A 20,654-nucleotide genomic window follows, 5' to 3' on the forward strand; every position below is an offset into this window, starting at 1 on the left:
GTGCACAGGAAGAACTGTCTGTTTAGCTTTGTCCTACAACCTATTCACCAGCACAGACGGCAAGACTACATCTGAGAGCCTCCTGGGTACAATACGCAGGTCCAGAAGATGGAGACCATGGTCCTCCAGGCCATACTTTCAAAACCATCTTACTTAGCACACTGCCAGTAAATGTCAACACAAAAGTACAGAGGATGCTGTAATGACTTCACTCTGTAAGAGCAGTATAGTGAAACAGAAAGTTTTACCAAGAAAGCCGAGAACGAAAAGCAGTACAATTACAGCTTAAAATATTAAAGGTATTTAATTAGGAATGAAAAAAATTCACATACCAAATAGAATTAAAATAATAAAATATTAAGTATATTAAAATTACAAAATGAATTATTAAGTATAGACTATATAAGAAACCAAAGTCCTAGAGACATTTATGCAGAAAATTCTGCAGTTAGTGACTCGAGCATTTCAGTAACTCTGCAGTCTCTTCAAACCTGAAAGGGAACAAATGAGAGATCAGCACAGTGCGCAGCTCATAATGAAGGGCAGCATGTACATTGTTAGTTCCTGAGCCTATGATAAACTAGAGTGTTTGTTATGTAAATAAATATATCAATTCTTGTAGCATAAGTTATTTTAGAATTTTTCCAATGTCAAAGAGCTTTTTTAAGGTAGTAGGGTGCATAATCTTCTGATACCATTTCATCATATCTGTCCTTTAAACTGCTCTGTGTTAAAACTAGATGTAACGTCATTTACGCCCAGAGCAAGCACCGTCACTGGTGCTCCTTCGCCCACAGCTCACTGCAAAGGCCAGCAAGCCTAGCAAACACTGAAATGTCTCCCAACTCTCCATCTACATGCACATCACGTTTTGGAAAATCAGTTATCAGAAGTAGAAAAATGTGAGTTAATTATCAACTACAGCATCTCTGCCCTTTGTAAGCCATGATCAGATCTGTGAACAGTGTTTTACAATCATTTGCTGGAAACAAAAAGAATGACTCATCTCACACACACACACACACATACACAACTGGAAGTAGATTTGTTCTCCACTGGAGTCTTGAAGGAAATTCCACACCTGACTGAGACTTTCAAGGTCTGAAACACATATGTACTCTCTATGTATACTGCATCTCAGCACAATTTCCTACAGAGAAAGCATTTCTGTTGCCCCTTTCTGTTACTTACATTTTTTTCATCCTTTCCATTTTCTGGATTGTTGTTCCCTTTAATTTAAAAAGCAACAAATTTAGGCAATTTCTCAAAGTTAACAATCCTCAAAGATAGACCATGACTATATAAAACCCAGCTGAAACATTGCATAAAGTGACTCTAGTCAGCACAAAACTCCCATGAGGCCTTAAATTTACAATTTCTCTTGCTAACAGTATGTAGTATATGTACATAGTATATACTAAAAACAATACTTGTTTCTTCTCAACCTCAGAAATCATCTAAGCAGTTGATAGTTTCTCTTACCTCTGAAAATTCTTTCAGGCCACAGTAATCAGTGGAGCCCCTGGACGTCGACTCTGATGATACCGTACTATAGACAGACGAGCGATACGTGCTTCCTGTATCTTTTATTTGAGAAACACGGTATCTTTTATCTGTGAAATATTACATTTTAGAATATCCATTATACAGTACAGCTAAATATTTACAGTTTTATTTACAAATAAAATAATATAACTTGTTCTTTGGTAGAGATAAAACGAGTTTTTAATACTGTTCATACATTTGGAGATACATGCTAAGAATTGTAAAATTCCTTTGGGCTCTATGGTGCATGTGTGTAGTTACATATATGTGGGAAGCTGAGACCCAGAGCAAAGCCCTGTCTGCTTGTCACCCTTAAACAATCCATGGCCATTTACCTTTGTCCTGATAGAAATCACTCTGAATAAATAGGAATGTTAGTCATTTAATCTATAAAATACTTGGGACTAGAGAGATGGCTCAGCAGTCAAGAGCCTTTGAGTTCAATTCCCAGCAACCACATGGTGGCTAACGATCATCTGAAATGAAGTCTGGGTCCCTTTTCTGTTGTGCATGAAGACAGAGCACTTATATAAATAAGATACATGAATATATATATATATATATTAAATATAAACTACTGACTTCTGTTCTCTTTCTTAAAATGGTGTCATATATAACTAATGGATAATGATGGTTTTTCACCATGCTTTGATATAGCAATGTTAAAGTACTTCACAACTGCTTTATCATTGCTTTGTGACTAGTGGATATTATTACTAAAACTGACTATACATCTTTTAAAATCAAGACGGATCTGATCTTGAGTTAACACATATGGGGAAAAGTTAGAAATTAAAGATCTAGTTTCTTTAAATAACAACTTATGTCAGATATCCTAATATTAATATGATGATGGCATTTCTTTTCATTAAGTCCATCAGTTATTGAACAGCACAGACATGAAATACTTCTGTCACATCATGCCTATTAGGAATAAATTTGACTACAAAAACAAGCCAAAAAGAAATCAAAACCCACTTAAACTGGTTTTCATAAGGAGCGTTTCATGTCTTCACTGATGGTAAAGTATTAATAAATAAATGCCTTTTATCTGATAAAGTCAAATAAATCCTCCTTGGCCAATCTGTCCCCTGCCCAGGCATGCTGCTGATCTCTGTGAAATGGTTTTCTCAGCTTATTCACCTGATAAAATGGCCTACTTGCCCAACCTTAACATGATCCAACTGACTTATTTTGGTGTTACAAATTTTTTTAAAGATAGAAATGCCATTAGTCTTGACACTCTTTGGACTGCGATTTACTGGGTTAGATCTTGACTTGTGATCCATTTAGCTGAGAGTAACTAACAATGTCACATACACATCCCACAGCTCAGAAGACCAGCTAGACCCAGGAGCTCTTAGCAGGAGCTGTGGGAACTTGGCAGTGTTACGAAGTCATCTGAATCTCAGCAGGAAATATAACTTCCATGCCTCTATATATGTGTATCATTTACTTCTGGTTAAGATAGTTGTTCTCTGACAGTTCTGAGTATTTCTTATGCTGTCCCAAAAGGAGAAGAGCAGGCATGTGGGGCTGGGAAGATGGCTGAAAAGAACAGCTCTCCTCACCCTGAATCTTGGAGTATGGATTTTGAGGCAGATAGCTGCTTCAAGTGAAAGCAAGTTAGCACTAGGCAACCTGGGAGACGATCCAGTCAGACACGCTAGCAGGGACCCCAGAGGTTATCGAGTGCAGCACATACAAAATGCCAGCCATACTGAATAGCCCGGTCAGCTACGTGCATACTGGGCTCATGGCAGTTCTTACTGCTTTCCTGAGCTCTTAGCAAAATCTTACTAGTTTAAACACAGCTTCTTAGCCACGCTACAGAAGACTAAGAAAAGAGTTGGTAACTGAGTTCAGGTTGGAAAGAAAAGAACAGCAACTCCTGACACAGGCACCACAAGCTGGAGTTAAGGGAGCATCAGTGGGAGGGATTCCCTGTGACAGAGGAATGCAACTACCGCAGAGACTGCAGAGACACTAGATAGCCTAGCCAACTCTCTCCATGTGACCTCTTTCACGGCCAACTCTGGAGGACTTTATATTTCACTTGGAGGAACAAACTGGGCTCCTCAACTTCAATAATTTGCAAGCCAGTGCTTACAAATTAAGGCCTAAGTTGTGGAGACCTTAAGTATTTCACAAATAATCAATTACAGTCAAAAGTGAACTTGTTATCTTTTAGCAATCTTCTCTGCTGCCTTGTAGTCCCTCTTCTGTTAGAGACCAGCCGCCTGGAACCTACCACAGCAGAGTCGGCCTCACCCCGTCCCCTCTCCTTCATGGCTCCTGTTTGTATCAGTGCGCACAGTCCCTTGCTTCAGCCCCTGCCTGCATCCCCAGCATTGTCCTGCTTACCTTCACGACCACGGTTCTAGCAGATCCCTCGTCACTGCTCTGAGATGCAGTCTCACCAGGCCACTACTGTTCCTGTCTGCTCTACTTTCTTCCAGCTGATCACTATTCTGCTTTTATGAGAATCTTTCTGAAACATAAATCTGAAAATATGAACTCAAGTCCTTCTAAACCAGGGTAAACTCCATGACGTGGACTTTCTACTCGCCTGCCTCCACTCCCTTCGTGTACACACATGTGCCCTCCTTGTAGTCATGCCGGAAGAAAATACTCTGCGTGCTACACTGGGATCAATCATCTTTCTTCTGAGTGTAGATGTATAAAACAAACTAAAGCAAAGCAAACCCAAACCAGCCTTGACAGTTGGTACCTGTCTGCCAACTAACACCCAAGTTATTGTATCCACTAGTTAACAGCACTTACTAGACAGCAATCTCATGAGAAGTCGTGACACACAGACAAGTAAAGCCACTGCCATGTCTGAAGACCCTGAACAAGGACATGGTACAGCCACCAAATGACTGGACGGTCCTCACTCACTACATGAGTCTCTCTCCTGGTGGGAATTTCAGCTGCTGTCATTCTTGTCAGCATACTACGTCTGCTTCCGAGAACATGCAAGTCAGTAGGCTCCCGACTTCCTTAAACTGCTTTCATTGTCACCCATTCATCCCTAGACACAGGCATCCTACAGCTCAAAAATTTTAATTTGATAAAGGGGAAAAAATTTGGAGCTTCACAAATTCCTTCCTTAATGAACCCAATTCTATGATCAGAATGATGCTTTTATTTTAAAGATTTATTTATTTTGATATATACTGTGCTCTGACTGCATGCAAACTTGCACAACAAAAGAGGGCATCACGTCACATTACAGATGGTTGTGAGCCACCATGTGGTTGCTGGGACCTGAACTCAGGACCTCTGGAAGGGCAGCAACGCTCTCGGCCTCTGAGCCGTCTCTCCAGCCCAGAACAGTGTTTTTCATTCTACTCTGCACCGAATGAAACCAAACTGTGTTCTCATTCACAAGGTGTAATGTGCAAGCTTTTGAAAACTCAACGCTTTACTTAGGTCAAATTATAATCTATATGAAATCAGGTATTCGTTTTATCCTAATCTAAAACCTACCTTACATAAAGGTCCATCTTATTCTGAGTCCTAGCACAGTGGCTTAACTTTGCTATGCATAGGGAATAGACAGCAGAACAGGCACAGCTGAAGTCGGAAAAGGTAGTATTCTGTACACAGCAGGCAAACTGCTCTTTGGGTAAGCAAGTGTTTGAATGCTAATATATATAATACTGGAGACAGAAGTTATAAATATTAACATTTTCTGCTAGACAGATCATGGAACAAAATTATATTCTTAACAATTTTACAACTGAATTTTGGTATTGAGTATATGAATGACAGTGAAAAAAGTCAACATGTTATCTAATCTGAAATCTATAGTCTATGATAATTTTAATAATTTACAAAGCATCTCAAATAGTTAATTTAATGACTGAAATTGTCCTCACAATGATAGCTGTATTTGCACTAACTGTGTAGTATTGAGGAAAACTATTAGAGTAAGTTGCTTGGATTCATCTCTGTCTACCATGTGTAACTTTGTGGCTACTGGCACAGTCACCAGTGATTTTCAATGAAACTTATTTTTCTCATCTGAAATATCCACATATGGAAAATAGTACTTATTTTACATGGTTGTATTAGGAATTAAATGAGTTAATATAGCAGTTAGAAGAATACATTTTATTAAATTGCATATTATAAAATTATAAAATGCATACTGTTAAACATACAGTTGCTGAAAAGATGTAATAATGTTATATGTTTATATTACTAAAATTTAATATGATAAATTGTCATTGTAGAAGTCATCTTTTTTTGTGAACATAATTTAATCTAACTATGAGATGAAATGTAGGCCTTTGGTTTTTCTAAATTAAGACTCAAAAGAATAAAAGCTTTTGTTGAGACCACAGATCCTTGATGCTCAGTAACATGAAAAATATCACTAGGAGGTTGTGACATAGAAAAGGACGAACTCTGGTGCCCCTTTTCTGACCACGTCCCCTCGATGGGGAGGCCTGGCGGCACTCAGAGGAAGGACAGCAAGTTACCAAGAAGAGACTCGATATTCTTAGAGCATATATAGGGGGAGGAGGTCTCCCTCAATCACAGACATAGGGGAGGGGAGAAGGGGGGAAGTGGGAGGGAGGGAAGAATGTGAGGAAACAGGGGAAGGGCTAACAATCAAGATGTAATATGAACAAATTAATAAAAAAATATTAAAAAAAAAGAAAAGGCTACCTCAGTTCTTCACCATTTTCAGTTTATTACTGTCAGTAAGCAGAACTTTTAGAAATCTGTTTTTCTTATTCAATGGGACTATACCATCTAGAATGATTAAAAGTCTGCAAGATTGTACACCAGAATCTATTCTTCCTCTATGCCCTGAAAGATATGTTCTCTGCTCTTATAAGCAATCGTGGCACTCTGTGGCTCTCTATTTTCTTTGTTCTAAGAGCTCTGTAATTTTATTTTATTAATAAAACTTTCAATAAAAGCTTAGGATATGAATCCATTAGTAAAGTACATGCTAAATTTGATTTCCAGAACCATGTTTAAACAAACAAAGGAAAAAACATCAGATGTAGTGGTTTGCACCTACGTCCCACCACTAGGGTGATGAGACAAAAGGATACTGCAAGCTTGCTAGGTAGCAAGTACAGCCGTGCTGCTGAGTTCCAGGTTCAGTGAGAGACGGAACCTCAAGGAATAATGTGGAGATGGATTGAGAAAGAAACTTGGTATGTACACACACACACACACACACACACGGATGAGAATGCTCAAGATGACAAATGCCTATAAAACCCATTGTTCTGAAAATGTTTGCAAGCCAACAGCACTAATATGGTCTAGGAACTCACCGTAGGGCATAGCATCCGCGCCACTAACAGAGTCACAGTCTTCACTCGCTGCACTATGCTCTACGCACTCATTCTGGAATACACAGGTAAATATTTAGAAAAAAATGAAAAGTGCTAGACATAAAACATAAGCAAAGTACAGAAAATGTTTAGTTTTAATAAATGTATTTACCAATAATATATAATTGTATAAGAAGCCATTTAAGTGTAGAAGCAGATAATAACCTTTTTGAATCTACAACTCCAGTTTCTAAAAAGGAAAGCCAGACTAGAAATCCTAAAATAATAAAACAGATTTCTCAGCCTACATAAAGCAATAGATGCTAAATGTGGTTTGAATAAGAATGGCCCCCACAATCTCATATATTTAAATGATTAGTCACCAGGGAGGGCTACCATCTGAGAAGGATTAGGGGTGTGGCCTTGTTGGAGGAGGTGTCACTAGGGGTGGGCTCTCAGGTTTGAAAACCCATGGCTCATCCAGTCTCTCTGTCTGCCTCTCTAGGCCAGCGCCATGTGTGCTGCCCTGATCCCTGCCCTGACAATGAACCAGGCCTCTGACACTGCATTCAGTGCTTTCCTTTATAAGAGCTGCCTTGGTCACGGTGTCTCTTCACAGCAACAGAAACACTAAGACAGTAAATTTCATAACTGTTTCAATGAAATTCACTTTACAGTTGAAGTTAATGCATAAAGAAGAAAGAGTTGTAATTTTATTTTTACCTTTTCTACCACTTTTCCTGTAAACTGAAGCTCCTTACTAAAATATATAAAAGAATTTAAAGGTTTTTTTTTTTTAATTCTTACCTCATTCTAAGTATTTCAAGTACTATTAAATCACTAAAAACTCAACTTCCAGGTTTTTCAAATTATCTTACTTAGGAAACAAATAGCCACAAGAAGTATAACGAAACATGTGAAACTCAAGCAGACGTGTTCTAACTACACATTTCTCGTTTCCTAAGTAGCCTCACATGGAGAGCTTCCAAAAGAATACACAGCTTTACTAAGATGAGCACTTCCTGTCCTTGGGGCCGCTTTACACAGCAATACCTTTTTAGACAAAAGCATCTCGGTTTCAAGAAGAGTGACTCGACTGAGGAGGTTACTCCAGGCCTTCTCATCCACCATCACTTTCCCTTTGGTGGCGGCTTCCAAACACTCGAGCCTTTTCTCCAGCCAAGTGAGCTTCTCCAGCTGTTCTTGGCATTGGGCCACTGTGCTCTGAAGTCCGGTAATCACAGGACTGTCCCATATATCCTGAAACGATAAGCAAGATCACAGATGATACGAAGCAGTCAGTGGACTTTCCTCCTTTTGTTCTGTTTTGATAGCTCAGGAACGGGGAGCACAGTGTGAGAACATGGAGCACCCCCTGCAGATAGCAGGGGGCCTTAACACGAGCCTGACACATGGGACCCCATGACCTCATTTTCACAGCAACTACTTGTGAATTCACCTGGAAGATGCTCTTAAATTAGAACATGCAATACAACTGTCATTCCCTAGTTTCTTGAAGCAATGCCTACTACAGACCCAAGAGGAAAGAAGCAAATGACCATGTGCTGATTACCTAGAGTGTCGCAGAAAGCAGGTCCATAAACAAAATGTTCAGAAATCCAACTGTAACCCAAAATGTGTACAAGTCAACAGACACAAGCATTGTAGCAGAAACACTAGATTACATACATAATGGTGCTTGTGTCAAGAAGGAGTAACAGAAAAGCAAGGGCAGCAAGGAGACTGGCGGGACAGCACACGTCTATAATCCTACCACACACAGGCGAGGCAGGTGGGGTTTTGCAAACTCGAAGCCACCTTGGGCTATATAAAATCAGTCAAGGTCACATGGTGAGGCCATGCACCTTGAGGAAAGTACAGCAAAAAGTCACCAAAGAGAAAATGAGAATAAAATGCCAAGCTTTTCTATTTACCAAGAGGAAACAAGTGGAGCAAAACTCCACCATGCAACGTGGTGGCACATCTCTGCTGCTAGATTATGACTTCCCTGGTCTAAGCACCAACTCTCACTTCTCTTTGCCTTATCTCTACCTCAGGAGGACAACTCCAATCAGACCACTGGCATCCACTGAATCACATTCAGTAAGACTGATTCATGGTTAGGTACTAACATAGATGCCGTAATTTCAGAGTTCAGAAACATTCCAGCTTTCAAGGCCTGAAATAATCAGCTACCAAAGCCCTGTGTCAGAGTGCTCCTCAGTCCTCACTTGCAGCTCAGCCCTGATCTCCGAGGTCTGCTCTTCAGCAGTCACTATGTCACAAATCTTCTCTTCTGCCCCGTGGCACACTTCACTCCCTTCTGTTGAAGTCACTGTCCCTTCAGGAATGTCATCATTCTCTTCAATGTACAGGTGACGGATCACCACCGCTTTCTTCTGCAGAGACAAACATGGAAGAAATCCCTCAATGGCGTCACTGCCACAGCTCCTTTAAGTATAGCCACAGTAACTCTCTAGACGCACTGTGTAAAGACGTAAAGACATTTAAATTACCACATACAATGTACCACAACATAACATGTTACTCTTAATATCTTATATGTGTTGGTGAAAATGTGGTCCACCTTTTTAAAACCATTCTTATGCCTCAGGATAAATATTGAAGCAGTTACAGTAAAGATGAGACATAGTTAGAAAAGACTGATTAGTTGTTGAAACAGGTTGATCTGTGCTTTTGTAAATGTTTGAAATGTTACATGATAGAAAGTTTAAAAGAAAACCCAACAACAAAACAAAAGCAACTCTTGGTTCTTGTTGAACACAGCCATAATCCCAGAACTCAATAAATCCAAAAAGGAGGATTATAAGGTTCAGGTCATCCTGGGCTATTTACTGAGACCCTGTCAATGAATAAACACACAAACAAATAGAAGTTGTGACATAATTACAAGTTAAATAACAACTAGTTGTGTGAGGACACACTGTATTTTTTTCTATTGAACAAATCACAGTATATACTTTACCTTCAGCTAAAAGTTGAAAATACTGAAATAGGGAAAAGTACAGTCACAGCCCTTCAGTACATCTGCCTATGTACTGTCTGTATAGACACTGACAAACCCTGACTTAATAAATCATAAACCACATCGACTCAACTTCTCTTGTCAATAAAGAAATATAAGTATATTTATGAATTCTACAGACATTTTAGTAGTTAATCAAGCTTCTGATATGAAAGCTTTCCTGGTCATGTATTTTGAAGTAGGGAATGAATAATTCTATGTATTTTGTTTTACCTAGAAACAATTTACATCTTTCGTCTAATTACACATTGATTATTCATGTGCACTCTGTCCTCTCACCCAAAAGGCAAACAGCTGGAAGTACATTTATTATTAAAATAGCATTTTAGTTTAGAGCTTTCCTTGGATATGGAAAAACACTATCTCTAAATGTATTGGATTCATTCAGCCACAGGTGCTCAAAGCAGACAGAGAGAGTTTATAACTATAAATAAAGAATACTCAAAATATAACTCAAATCTAGATTCTAGATTACTAGATAACCTATATTTTTGCTTATCAATGCATCTAAAGGGATCTTTATAACCACTCTCGTTACTAATGGATTACTTATTACATAGACAGCCCTCTTAGGGATGATCAGATATGCAATTAAGAGTATATGGTGAAGGGTTGGAAAGATGGCTTAGGTTAAGAACACTTATGGCTTTTGCAGAAGACACAGCTTGGTTGCCAGTACTTGCATGAGGGCCACAACAACCCCTGACTCCAGTTCCAAAGGACAGGACTCTCTTCTGCTCCCTTCCAGTGCACATACACATAAGACAAATAAAAGAGTAGATGCCAATGCCTCTATAATAGAACTTTAATACATTTTATCAGGTAAATGAAAAAAAAAAAGAATTCAAAATTAGGAATATAAAATCTATTCAATTTTTCACTTTCATACTCTTTCACAACTTTAGAAATGGTTCCTTGGGCTAGAGAAATGGCTTAGAGTTTAAGAACACTCTTCCAAAGGTCCTGAGTTCAATCCCCAGTAACCACATGGAGGCTCATCACGATCTATAATGAGATCTGGTGCCCTCTTCTGGCGTGCAGGCACACATGCAGGAAGAATATTGTATACATAATAAATAAATAAGTAGTTCCTAAACATCATGTGCTTGTTAAAAAGTCCCATGCTGAGTCTATTTGAGGGTCAAAAAGGGAAGAAAGGATAAGAGAGGGCAAAAGGGGGTTGGATATAATAATCAAAGTACTTAAATTAATAAAGGCCATTTTTGGTAAAACTAATAGGTACTAATAAAAATGTCTTGTATACTGTAGTATCTGACTAGAATGTTTCATCAGGTGGCAGTTGAAAAAATGAATCTTTATTCATTCAGATATATTTCTGTTCCTTTGTATTTTCACCTTTCCTGAAGTCATAAAGCTCCCAGTGATATCAATGCCAACAGCCTCTGCAGGGGGCTTCTCACTTTTTGAACAAGGTTCTGGCTTTTCGGAAATGTTCTTCTTTCTTTGGCATGATGGATTCTAGGAAAGGAAAAGTTGTAGATAAAACAAATACATTTTGTAGAAAAGTATGACGTACATTTAAATTCTATTATTTAAATACTTATTTTTGATAATAGCAAATAGTGAAAATAAAGGGAACAAAATATTTTGTTTCTCTGTTCATTGTAAATTGGAGTGAGACAGGTATGGTGGTGCTGTAATTCCACACGTAGAAGACTGAAGCTGGCTGAGGCTAGCTTTAGTGACATAGAAAGTATCAGGCCAGTCCGGGCTAGAGTTACACACAAACATACAAGAAAATGAGACAAAAACTTTAAAAAGTATCAAAAATATATTATCTTTGAACTGTTTATGTAGTTGCAAGTCACAGATGTGTAATATGTGACTAGTATCAGAGAAACTGTGGTCTTTAAAGGTTTATACCCTATATGTAGAGAATCCTATTGCATTGCTCTGTGGGCTGTATGCAACAGTAGGATTTAGAATTAACAGGTGCTTTTTGCCTTATGTAGCTATAGATAGTAGTAAGCTGTCCCATGCAGGAAGCTAGATGTGAACTATTTATACCCTACGGAGGAAATTCTAAGACCTACGTGTTTAGAGGGAGGCCTCCTCAGCATTGCTGTGGTTTTATACATTCATGTCCCTTCAAATCCCCATCTTGGTTCTAAACAACCTAAGTTTGGCCCAAACTAACCTTTGTTCCTATGCTCTTAAAATTCCCAGACAAGTCCACAATTACACAACAAGAATGCCCTTTAGTTCATAAAACGCTCTGATGCCTAAGAGTTTGGGGTATTCACCTACCAAGCTTAGTTGCCCACTCTCTTCGCCAAAGAAAGCACTTACTGCTTTTGCGTCAGTAAATCTGATACCTTGTTTAAGACTCTTCGATGTCTGCCCTTGAATTCCTTCTCTAACCATTAGGGTCTAGTGACACAAAGAACTTCTGGGCCCAGCAAGTCAAGTGACAACGAGTTTTTTAATAATTTGCTGTCTACTGAAATATTAGGATTTTAGTAAAAGTTAGCACAAAAATCTATTCATAAAATCACCTTTTCAAAGCCAATTAATTCCTTGTGCTTTTTCATCACACAATTCAATATATCACAGACAATTTGGATTTTCCATTCAGCAAATCCAGACTGTATAAACTGCTTTTTTGTCAAGATTGGTTTATAATCAAATTGATCACGAAGAAGCTGAAAAGAAATAAAGGTAATAATTAGGAACAATTTATTTGTTTAATTCAAAATTATATAGCTCCCGGATCAGAAGGTAATAACTATCTTTGAGAGGAAGATCAATCCATTACATTCCATACATAAAGGCACTAAAATTATAGAGCTGATGTTGAGCTACACCCAAGTATAAAACAGCTTGCTAGGGATGTGCCAGGGGTCGGGGCAGGAGGGAAGAGGGAGAAAGAGAGAGAAGAAAAGAGTGAGAGGAAAAGGGGAAGGAGAAGGAGAGCAAGAGAGAGCTAGCTCGCACTTCAGGAAAGCCAGACCCTGTCTAAAAAAAAAAAACCAAAAAAAAACCCAAACACATAAAAACATCACAGTACATGACCAAGATTAATGGTAAATACAGATTTTTAAAGTTAAAAATCAACTGAGATCACATTCAGTCTCCATTCAGGTGTCTAGATGCTACTGCAGTTAAAAGACCTGGTCTCGGATTTCAAGGAACTAAGTTACTGTTAGTTTGTATCCCACAAGTAAGTTCCGGCAGAGGCCTGTGGACTATCAGTTCCTGCTCTTGCTTCATCCAGTTCACAAACCTTCACTAAAATTTCACAGAAAGCACGCAAATTACAACCAGTTACACTTACCAGCTGCCATAATTAATTAATTCTGTCTTAATTGTAACGGAGACCACATTTTAATGAGATAAACACCTATGAAAATACTGCCAAGTACACATACATGAGACATATGACAACATGATAATGGGCCCAGATTATAATGATGCTGAAATTTTGCCTATGGCCTAGTATTTTAACTACATTACTTCCATATTAAGACACACAACAATTCACACAATATTCAGAACAGGAACACATTACGAGTTTGTAGCCAGGAGCAATAGACTATGCATATAGACCATGTCTAGCACACTCCAATGTTTGCCCAATGACAAAATTGCCTATGGACGCATTTATGAGGATATGTACCACTGTTAAATGAACAGGCAACTGCATTCCCATCGCTACTACTAAAGAATTCCATAAAATAATTATTGTTGCATAAACTCAGGATACCTTGTAGACGATATCTGTAAAGCGCACATCATTCTTTGCTAAGAGCTCGATATTGGATTCCATCAGAAGCTCTGATACATAAGGGGAGTATGAGGTAAGAGAATAGCTGATGATAGGCAGGGATGCTGCTGTTTCTCCCTTCATCAAACTGTCAGGAAATGAGGAAAAGACTCTTAATAAACATAGTGCCAAGAGCCGTGTGATTAAGGATGATTGGCAATGCTGTCAATAACTTAATAATCATAGATACAATAATGAGGCAATATATGACTCTACAGACTCTATATCCCACTGGAAACCACTCTGAGCAGACTATGAAACAGTACTGCTGTTCATTTTCACATGCTGTGGTTGTTGTTGTTTTGTTTTGTTTTTTGAGACAGGGTTTCTCTGTGTAACAGCTCTGGCTGTCCTGCAACTCGCTCTGTAGTCCAGGCTGGCCTCGAACTCACGGAGATCCACCTGCCTTTGCCTCCCAAGAGCTGGGATTAACGGTGTGTGCCACCACCATTGCCCGGCTCTAAAGTTTATTCTTACTTGACCTATTTTATTTCTCCTATTAATAAAAAGAAAGGACTACCTTACAGTTCTCAGGAATAGTTTATGTTTTTGTTACATTTCTTACATTAACTCATTTGTCACTACACAAACCTGAAAAGAGTAATACTATGAACTGTTAGTTACAAGCAAGGCACCCACTTTCTGCTTCCTGGAGATCTGTGCCTTCTTGGGCTGTGCTCTTGTCTAGGAAGGGCTACATCCTCTGCCTATACTCTAATTCATTAGGTAAATGCTGATTTTCATGAAGCTACCATGTCAGTATCTCTCAGTATCTTCTGCTGCATGCTGTCTGTTTCTAATTGTCTACTTATTTACTGGTGTAAAATGTCTTACTGGTTCTTGCACAAAAACAAAAACAAAACAAAAGGTGTGCCAGGCATGGTGGTAAATGCCTTTAATCCCAGCACTTGGGAGGCAGAGACATGTGGATCACTGTGAATTTGTGGCCAGCCTGGTCTGCAAAGAGTCCAGAGCAGCCAGGGCTAACACAGAGAGACCCTGTCTCGAAAAACAAATCAAAACAAAACAAAGACAAAACAAAACCATCAGAAACAAAAAACAAACAAACAATAAAAACCCAAATGAGTTATTTCTTCATTTAGCGAGCTGAAGTTATACTGAACATACATATAAATAGTATGTTTTCCCCAGAATTCAAAATGTGTGTGTAAACCTCCGCACCTCCACACCAAATGTATAAAAAGAATTTTCTTTGTGTATGTGTGTGCCTCACATGAGGCCTGCCTACAGCACAGGCAGATAGAAGCCCCTGGTGTGAGCGCTGGGAACTAAACTGCTTCTCTGGAAGAGGTGCAGATGCTCTCAACTGCTGAGCCATCCTTTCAGTTCTCCGTGCAAATTTTAGTATGAACTTTAAAGCATGAAGGCTGCTGTAAGAAATCTCACGAATTGGGATCTTTCACTCTAGGGAACATATGATATAAATGTATAAAATCTATCTTCTATACAATGGATACACAAAGAAGTAAATCTGTAAGAAATGGCAACATCATATTGGCTATGTTAAAAATAATACTACCCTGTAGAATAAGAGAATGGTAGATTATAAAATTAATAAAATCCATTATCTCCAGTGAGTTTAAAATTATATGGTGACAGTATGTCTCTAGATTGATATATATATATATCTAGTCTGATGTATATACACCTAACAACTAGCCATTTTAAATTAAATCTCTTGGGTGGGAATTTTTATTAATTTATACTTATAACTTCCTACAGTTTTCTGCTTTCTTAAATATTATATACTTAAATATTATGTTATATATGTATACATATATACAAGTAAATTTCTTAAGTTTATTACAGCTGTGTGTGTGCACGTGTGTTTATGTACACACCCTCACATGCGTGCCCATTAGTAGAGGCATCTTGGTACACATATGGAAAACAAAGGACAATTTGAGGAAGTCGGATGTCTTGTTTCAGTGTGAGTCACAGTCACAAGGCTTGGCAGCCAGTTCCTATACCAACTTGTTAGGCCAAGAGTGAATTTAAATAGGATCCATAAAAATAAAACTTATTATTTTCATTTAGCACCTTCACTGTGTCATCTACTATCACAAACTTTTAGCAAAATTGAAAAAAAACACACATAAATAAGCTTCAAATATCAAATGTATTACAGCTTACCCGACATAATCGACGTCATTAGGGTAATTTAGCAAACGAAGCACTTGTTCTAGCTTCCGCAAGCTTCTTCTTAGGTCACCCGTTGCCATTATTGAATATTATTGAATATCAGCTCCTAGTCTTTCAATTTTCATCTAAAAATAAAATTATGAAGTACTGGTCAAATGTGACCGTTGGGAAGACCTTCTGCTCTACTCTGTATGCGTCTCCTACACCTGCTCTGTATGCGTCTCCTACACCTGCTCTGTATGCGTCTCCTACACCTGCTCTGTATGCGTCTCCTACACCTGCTCTGTATGTGTCTCCTACACCTGTTCTGTATGCATCTCTTACACCTGCTCTGTATGCATCTCCTACACCTGCTCTGTATACGTCTCCTACACCTGCCCTGTATGCATCTCCTACACCTGCTCTGTATGCGTCTCCTACACCTGCCCTGTATGCATCTCCTACACCTGCTCTGTATGCGTCTCCTACACCTGCCCTGTATGCGTCTCCTACACCTGCCCTGTATGCGTCTCCTACACCTGCTCTGTATGTGTCTCCTACACCTGCTCTGTATGCATCTCCCACACCTGCTCTGTATGCATCTTCTACACCTGCTCTGTATGCATCTCCTACACCTGCTCTGTATGCATCTCCTACACCTGCTCTGTATGCATCTCCTACACCTGCTCTGTATGCATCTCCTACACCTGCTCTGTATGCATCTCCTACACCTGCTCTGTATGCATCTCCTACACCTGCTCTGTATGCATCTCCTACACCTGCTCTGTATGCATCTCCTACACCTGCTCTGTATGCATCTCCTACACCTGCTCTGTATGCATCTCCTACACCTGCTCTGTATGCATCTCCTACACCTGCTCTGTATGCATCTCCTACACCTGCTCTGTATGCATCTCCTACACCTGCCCTGTATGCATCTCCTACACCTGCTCTGTATGCATCTCCTACACCTGCTGTGTATGTGTCTCCTACACCTGCTCTGTATGCATCTCCTACACCTGCTGTGTATGTGTCTCCTACACCTGCTCTGTATGCGTCTCCTACACCTGCTCTGTATGCATCTCCTACACCTGCTCTGTATGCGTCTCCTACACCTGCTCTGTATGCATCTCCGACACCTGCTCTGTATGCGTCTCCTACATCTGCTCTGTATGTAGCCCCAGCATATTCATGTCACACTACTTCTACTCCTCAGAGCTTAGCACTTCTGTGGCAGGTTGACTGCTTACTGCCTTGTACCAACTCTACACCCTAATCTAAACTTGGTTTCAACCTCACCTTCTATTTTTTTCTTATGAAAAAAATGAGTTTGTCTTATATTTATGTTCCTCCAACATATTTCATCTAACATTCTCCCAAATATTTTGAGTGACAATGGAATATAATAGTTACTCTTCCCTGTAACCAAATACATAAACAGAAGGACACTCAGTGGAAAACAGGCTTATTGGTTCAATGCTTGAGGGAATACGGATTCTCATAGTGTGGAGACCATGGTGGCAGGCAGCACAGAAGTGGCAGGAACGTGAAATAGCTGCTAGCTCACATTACACCAGATCAGAGGACAGGACACAAAGAGGTGGGATCATGCTATCCACCATCTCAAGCTATCTTCACTCCCCACGACACTTCCTCAAGCTAGGTCCCACCTCCCAGAGATTCCACAACCTGTCAAATGCACCCCCAGCTGGAGACCAAGTGACCCAACATATAAGCCTATGGAGGAGACTTTACTTCCAAATCATAGCTGGTACCATTTGGAAAAACATACCAAGTTGAAATAGCCTTCATCATTAATAACTCTGCATTCTTATAAAAGGTATAGAATATAACCAATAAAATCCCACAGCTTGGGTTTCATGTAGATGCCAATCAGATGCCTATCTTAAAACGTGACAAAAAAAAAAAAAAAAAAAAAGCAAACTGAGTTTGCCAATATCTTGTTCAAGAAAATTATAAGAGTACCTTGAGAAACAAATTCTCTGAAGCCCCTTTAAAATGAAATCATTGACATCAAAAGCAAAGAACAATCCAAGGATTAGATAAACTATATTTTTTGTTATTTTTTTCCTACAGTCTGTGTTTTAGCAACTGTAAACATATAAATCACCCCTTCCCATACGACCTCTGTATCTACATAGATCAAAAGAGGTAAATAAAACTGGCAATTTGAAAAAAGTATAAACCTGGGCACCCACCCATTTCTGTGGGCATTTTCCTAGATTTGGGTACTTTCTCAATCTCTGTGGAAATACCATTCCCATTTCCAGTCTACTGTTTAAGAACATGATGAACAACAGGGCCCCGATCATACTTTTAAGTACTCTCTTGCTTTGGCATTCTGGTCCCCATTTTGAAACATTAAATTACAATAACTAAACATTAAAATATTTAGGCAGCAGGAATTTGGAGGGGGAGGGAGGAGGAGAAGCAATCCTAAAATCAAATTATACAAAATACTGATCAAAATAATAAGCCATATTTTCCATGCTTCCAGATGCCAGGGCTAGACAGACAGAAATGCTAAGACAGACTTCCAGATCAACCTTCATTGCCTAGGAAAGGTGAAGTGCAAACTATGCTAGCAGTAACTAAAAACCTTGTTCCTGGGATTTAAGATCGCAGATCTGAACATGTTTTAGGTTCCAGACCCATCTGACTCAACCCAATTCTTATTTTTTGTTCATATCCAACCTTCCCAGGTCTAACACTCTGTGGGATCCTTTCTATTTCTGATATCCCAGAACACATTTATCTTTACATCATTTCTACCTCTGGTAATGAAATTTCTGACAGTAAAGCACGCCCCAGGAACACATCCTCTTCATTAGCAGAGAACATATTTTGAAGAAGAGTAAGATTCAAATACAGCGTGGATCTGTTGGTGAAGGAGAGAAATGATATGGCAGAAAAGAAAAACAGAAAGACATTAGAAACAAGAGCATAGACAACTGATTTCAAGAAAGGCTTTCTTATTGGTAAATACTAAAACTATTATTATTATTATTGAAGCTCATCAAGTACTGACACATACTTTAGTCAAGAGGCCAATAAGTAATCTTCTACATTTTTTTCTGAGATGAAAAACAACCAACTTGTTATTTGAAAATAAAGCTGATTAGCGTTGTCACTTCGTATTACTTATCAAAGGATATTAAATGAAGAAAGTATTCAGATTCAGTCATTAAGGTCTCAGTAGTCTGCCTAGCTTTCTGAAGTGTTAAGAACAAACCAAATCTGGCAACTGAATTTCTGTTTGTGTGTTTGTTTGTTCCAACTAAGTTGCTGGAAGACACTGTGAGAATTGCACAGCATGCCCTTGGTAGGAAATGGAAACTGAAACCAGGGCCTAGACATGCTACCCAAAGGCTCTACCACTGAGGTAGATTCCCCAGCCCAGCAAGTTAAGATGTTCCGTTTTAAATCCAGCTCAGTCTCATAGCTGCTACAGGTCTTTAAAAACATAAGATGTCATTGAACTCAAAATCATTTTGTTCAGGATAAAGTAACTAGACTTTAATAATCATGGATTTAGAGAGCCAGCTCAATATATCTAAAAGCAAGCTTTTAGAAAGAGGAATAAAGGTCTGCAGAAATTAAATTCACAAAAAATCTCTTTGTAATAGATACAAGGGAAATGGGAAATGCTGTTGTAAAAGAAAAGGTTCGATGGGGGAAGGGAGGGCGGGCGGGAGGGAGAGGGAGGGAGGGAGGGAGGGAGGGAGGGAGAGGGAGAGGGAGAGGGAGAGGGAGAGGGAGAGGGAGAGAGAGAGAGAGAGAGAGAGAGAGAGAGAGAGAGAGAGAGACTTGCAGGCAAAGAGACAGTGGGGAGGGGGCTAGGGCAAGTGAGAGTAATGGGGTCAGTGGTACCGCTGTGTTCACATATAAAATTGCTTAAGATGCTTGCAAATAATTCTGTAAAATAGTTTAATGCAGCCCTAAGTCTAGAATAAATATCTTAAGGTTGTTTTTCTTTTTAGAGGAAAAACCTGTAGTCCCCAAAGTAGATGGAGAATCCTTTTAAAAACACCATGAAGATGAAAGCAGAGAGAACACAGAGAAGTACTTTCACTCCTCAGGAAAGTACTTGGTTCTGGAGCTAGATGTGTCTTTGACTGAAAAGCTCTAAAGAGACATCTACGCGCCTTTAACTTCGCAGTCTTAAATCACAAACCAATTCTAAGAGGGCCTATGAGTCTCTTTCTACTTGGTCGCCTTCCAAAGCACATAGCAGCTGGGTACACAAGCAAGTCCCACCTAGAATTCCCCACTGCCACTAGATTTAAAAGGATGAAACTGTAAGACCTGAAACTCAGGAGCCTCGGTGAGAACAGCAGAGCCAGCCTGCGAGCTCCGGCTCCGGCTCAGCCAGCAGCTGCCAAGCAAAGCGAAGGTTTCCCAAGGCGACCGGACCAACACTGAAAGGAGAAATGAGCCTAAGTAACTCAGGAAAGTGGCGGGAACCAGGTCTCCAGTCTCAGAGACCTAGCGCCCGCGCCCCGGGGCGCCTCTCGCGCCGACGGTTTGTATTAGGAACCGAGGGTTCGAGCGCGGCGCGAACCGCAGCTAAACAATCCCAGCCCCAGACTGCCCCAAATTCTGGGATTCCTCGGTGCAGATTCCCACACTACGTTCGCGCGGCTTCCCCGAGAGAATTGATTTTCACGAGAGCCTTATCGATTATATGCCTTATATATTAAGTGTCATGTTTCAAATGAGCATAACTGATGCCCATAGTCTTTCGGGATGAGAAGCAAGACAGCAAGGCCTTCTGTCGAATCTGCAAGAAGAGAAGTGAAATCCTATTTTTTTT

At 39.5% G+C, this 20,654-nt stretch overlaps 1 protein-coding gene across 3 annotated transcripts; it reads right to left on the minus strand.

Annotated features, from left to right (window-relative positions):
- Positions 1 to 285: 285 nt before the first annotated feature.
- CEP44 (centrosomal protein 44) lies at positions 286 to 20,625 on the minus strand. 3 transcript variants are annotated; one of them, XM_084758365.1, is made up of 13 exons: positions 20,530 to 20,625; positions 20,147 to 20,259; positions 18,614 to 18,719; positions 15,833 to 15,966; positions 13,619 to 13,766; positions 12,411 to 12,557; positions 11,251 to 11,373; positions 9,080 to 9,247; positions 7,902 to 8,108; positions 6,849 to 6,921; positions 1,483 to 1,613; positions 1,192 to 1,229; positions 286 to 491 (listed from the first exon to the last, which is right to left on the minus strand). In XM_084758365.1, the coding sequence occupies exons 4-13, from the start codon at positions 15,919 to 15,921 to the stop codon at positions 449 to 451; spliced, it is 1,167 nt and encodes a 388-aa protein (XP_084614491.1). In that variant the 5' UTR covers positions 15,922 to 15,966; positions 18,614 to 18,719; positions 20,147 to 20,259; positions 20,530 to 20,625; the 3' UTR covers positions 286 to 448. The 3 variants fall into 3 exon arrangements, with proteins under 3 accessions (XP_084614491.1, XP_084614490.1, XP_084614492.1); XM_084758364.1 differs by lacking the exon at positions 20,530 to 20,625 and having other exon boundaries at positions 20,147 to 20,483; XM_084758366.1 differs by lacking the exons at positions 18,614 to 18,719; positions 20,530 to 20,625 and having other exon boundaries at positions 20,147 to 20,179.
- Positions 20,626 to 20,654: the final 29 nt, after the last annotated feature.

This window comes from Acomys minous, assembly GCF_964271855.1.
Source record: "Acomys minous genome assembly, chromosome: 15".
Classification (NCBI taxonomy): Eukaryota; Metazoa; Chordata; class Mammalia; order Rodentia; family Muridae; genus Acomys; species Acomys minous.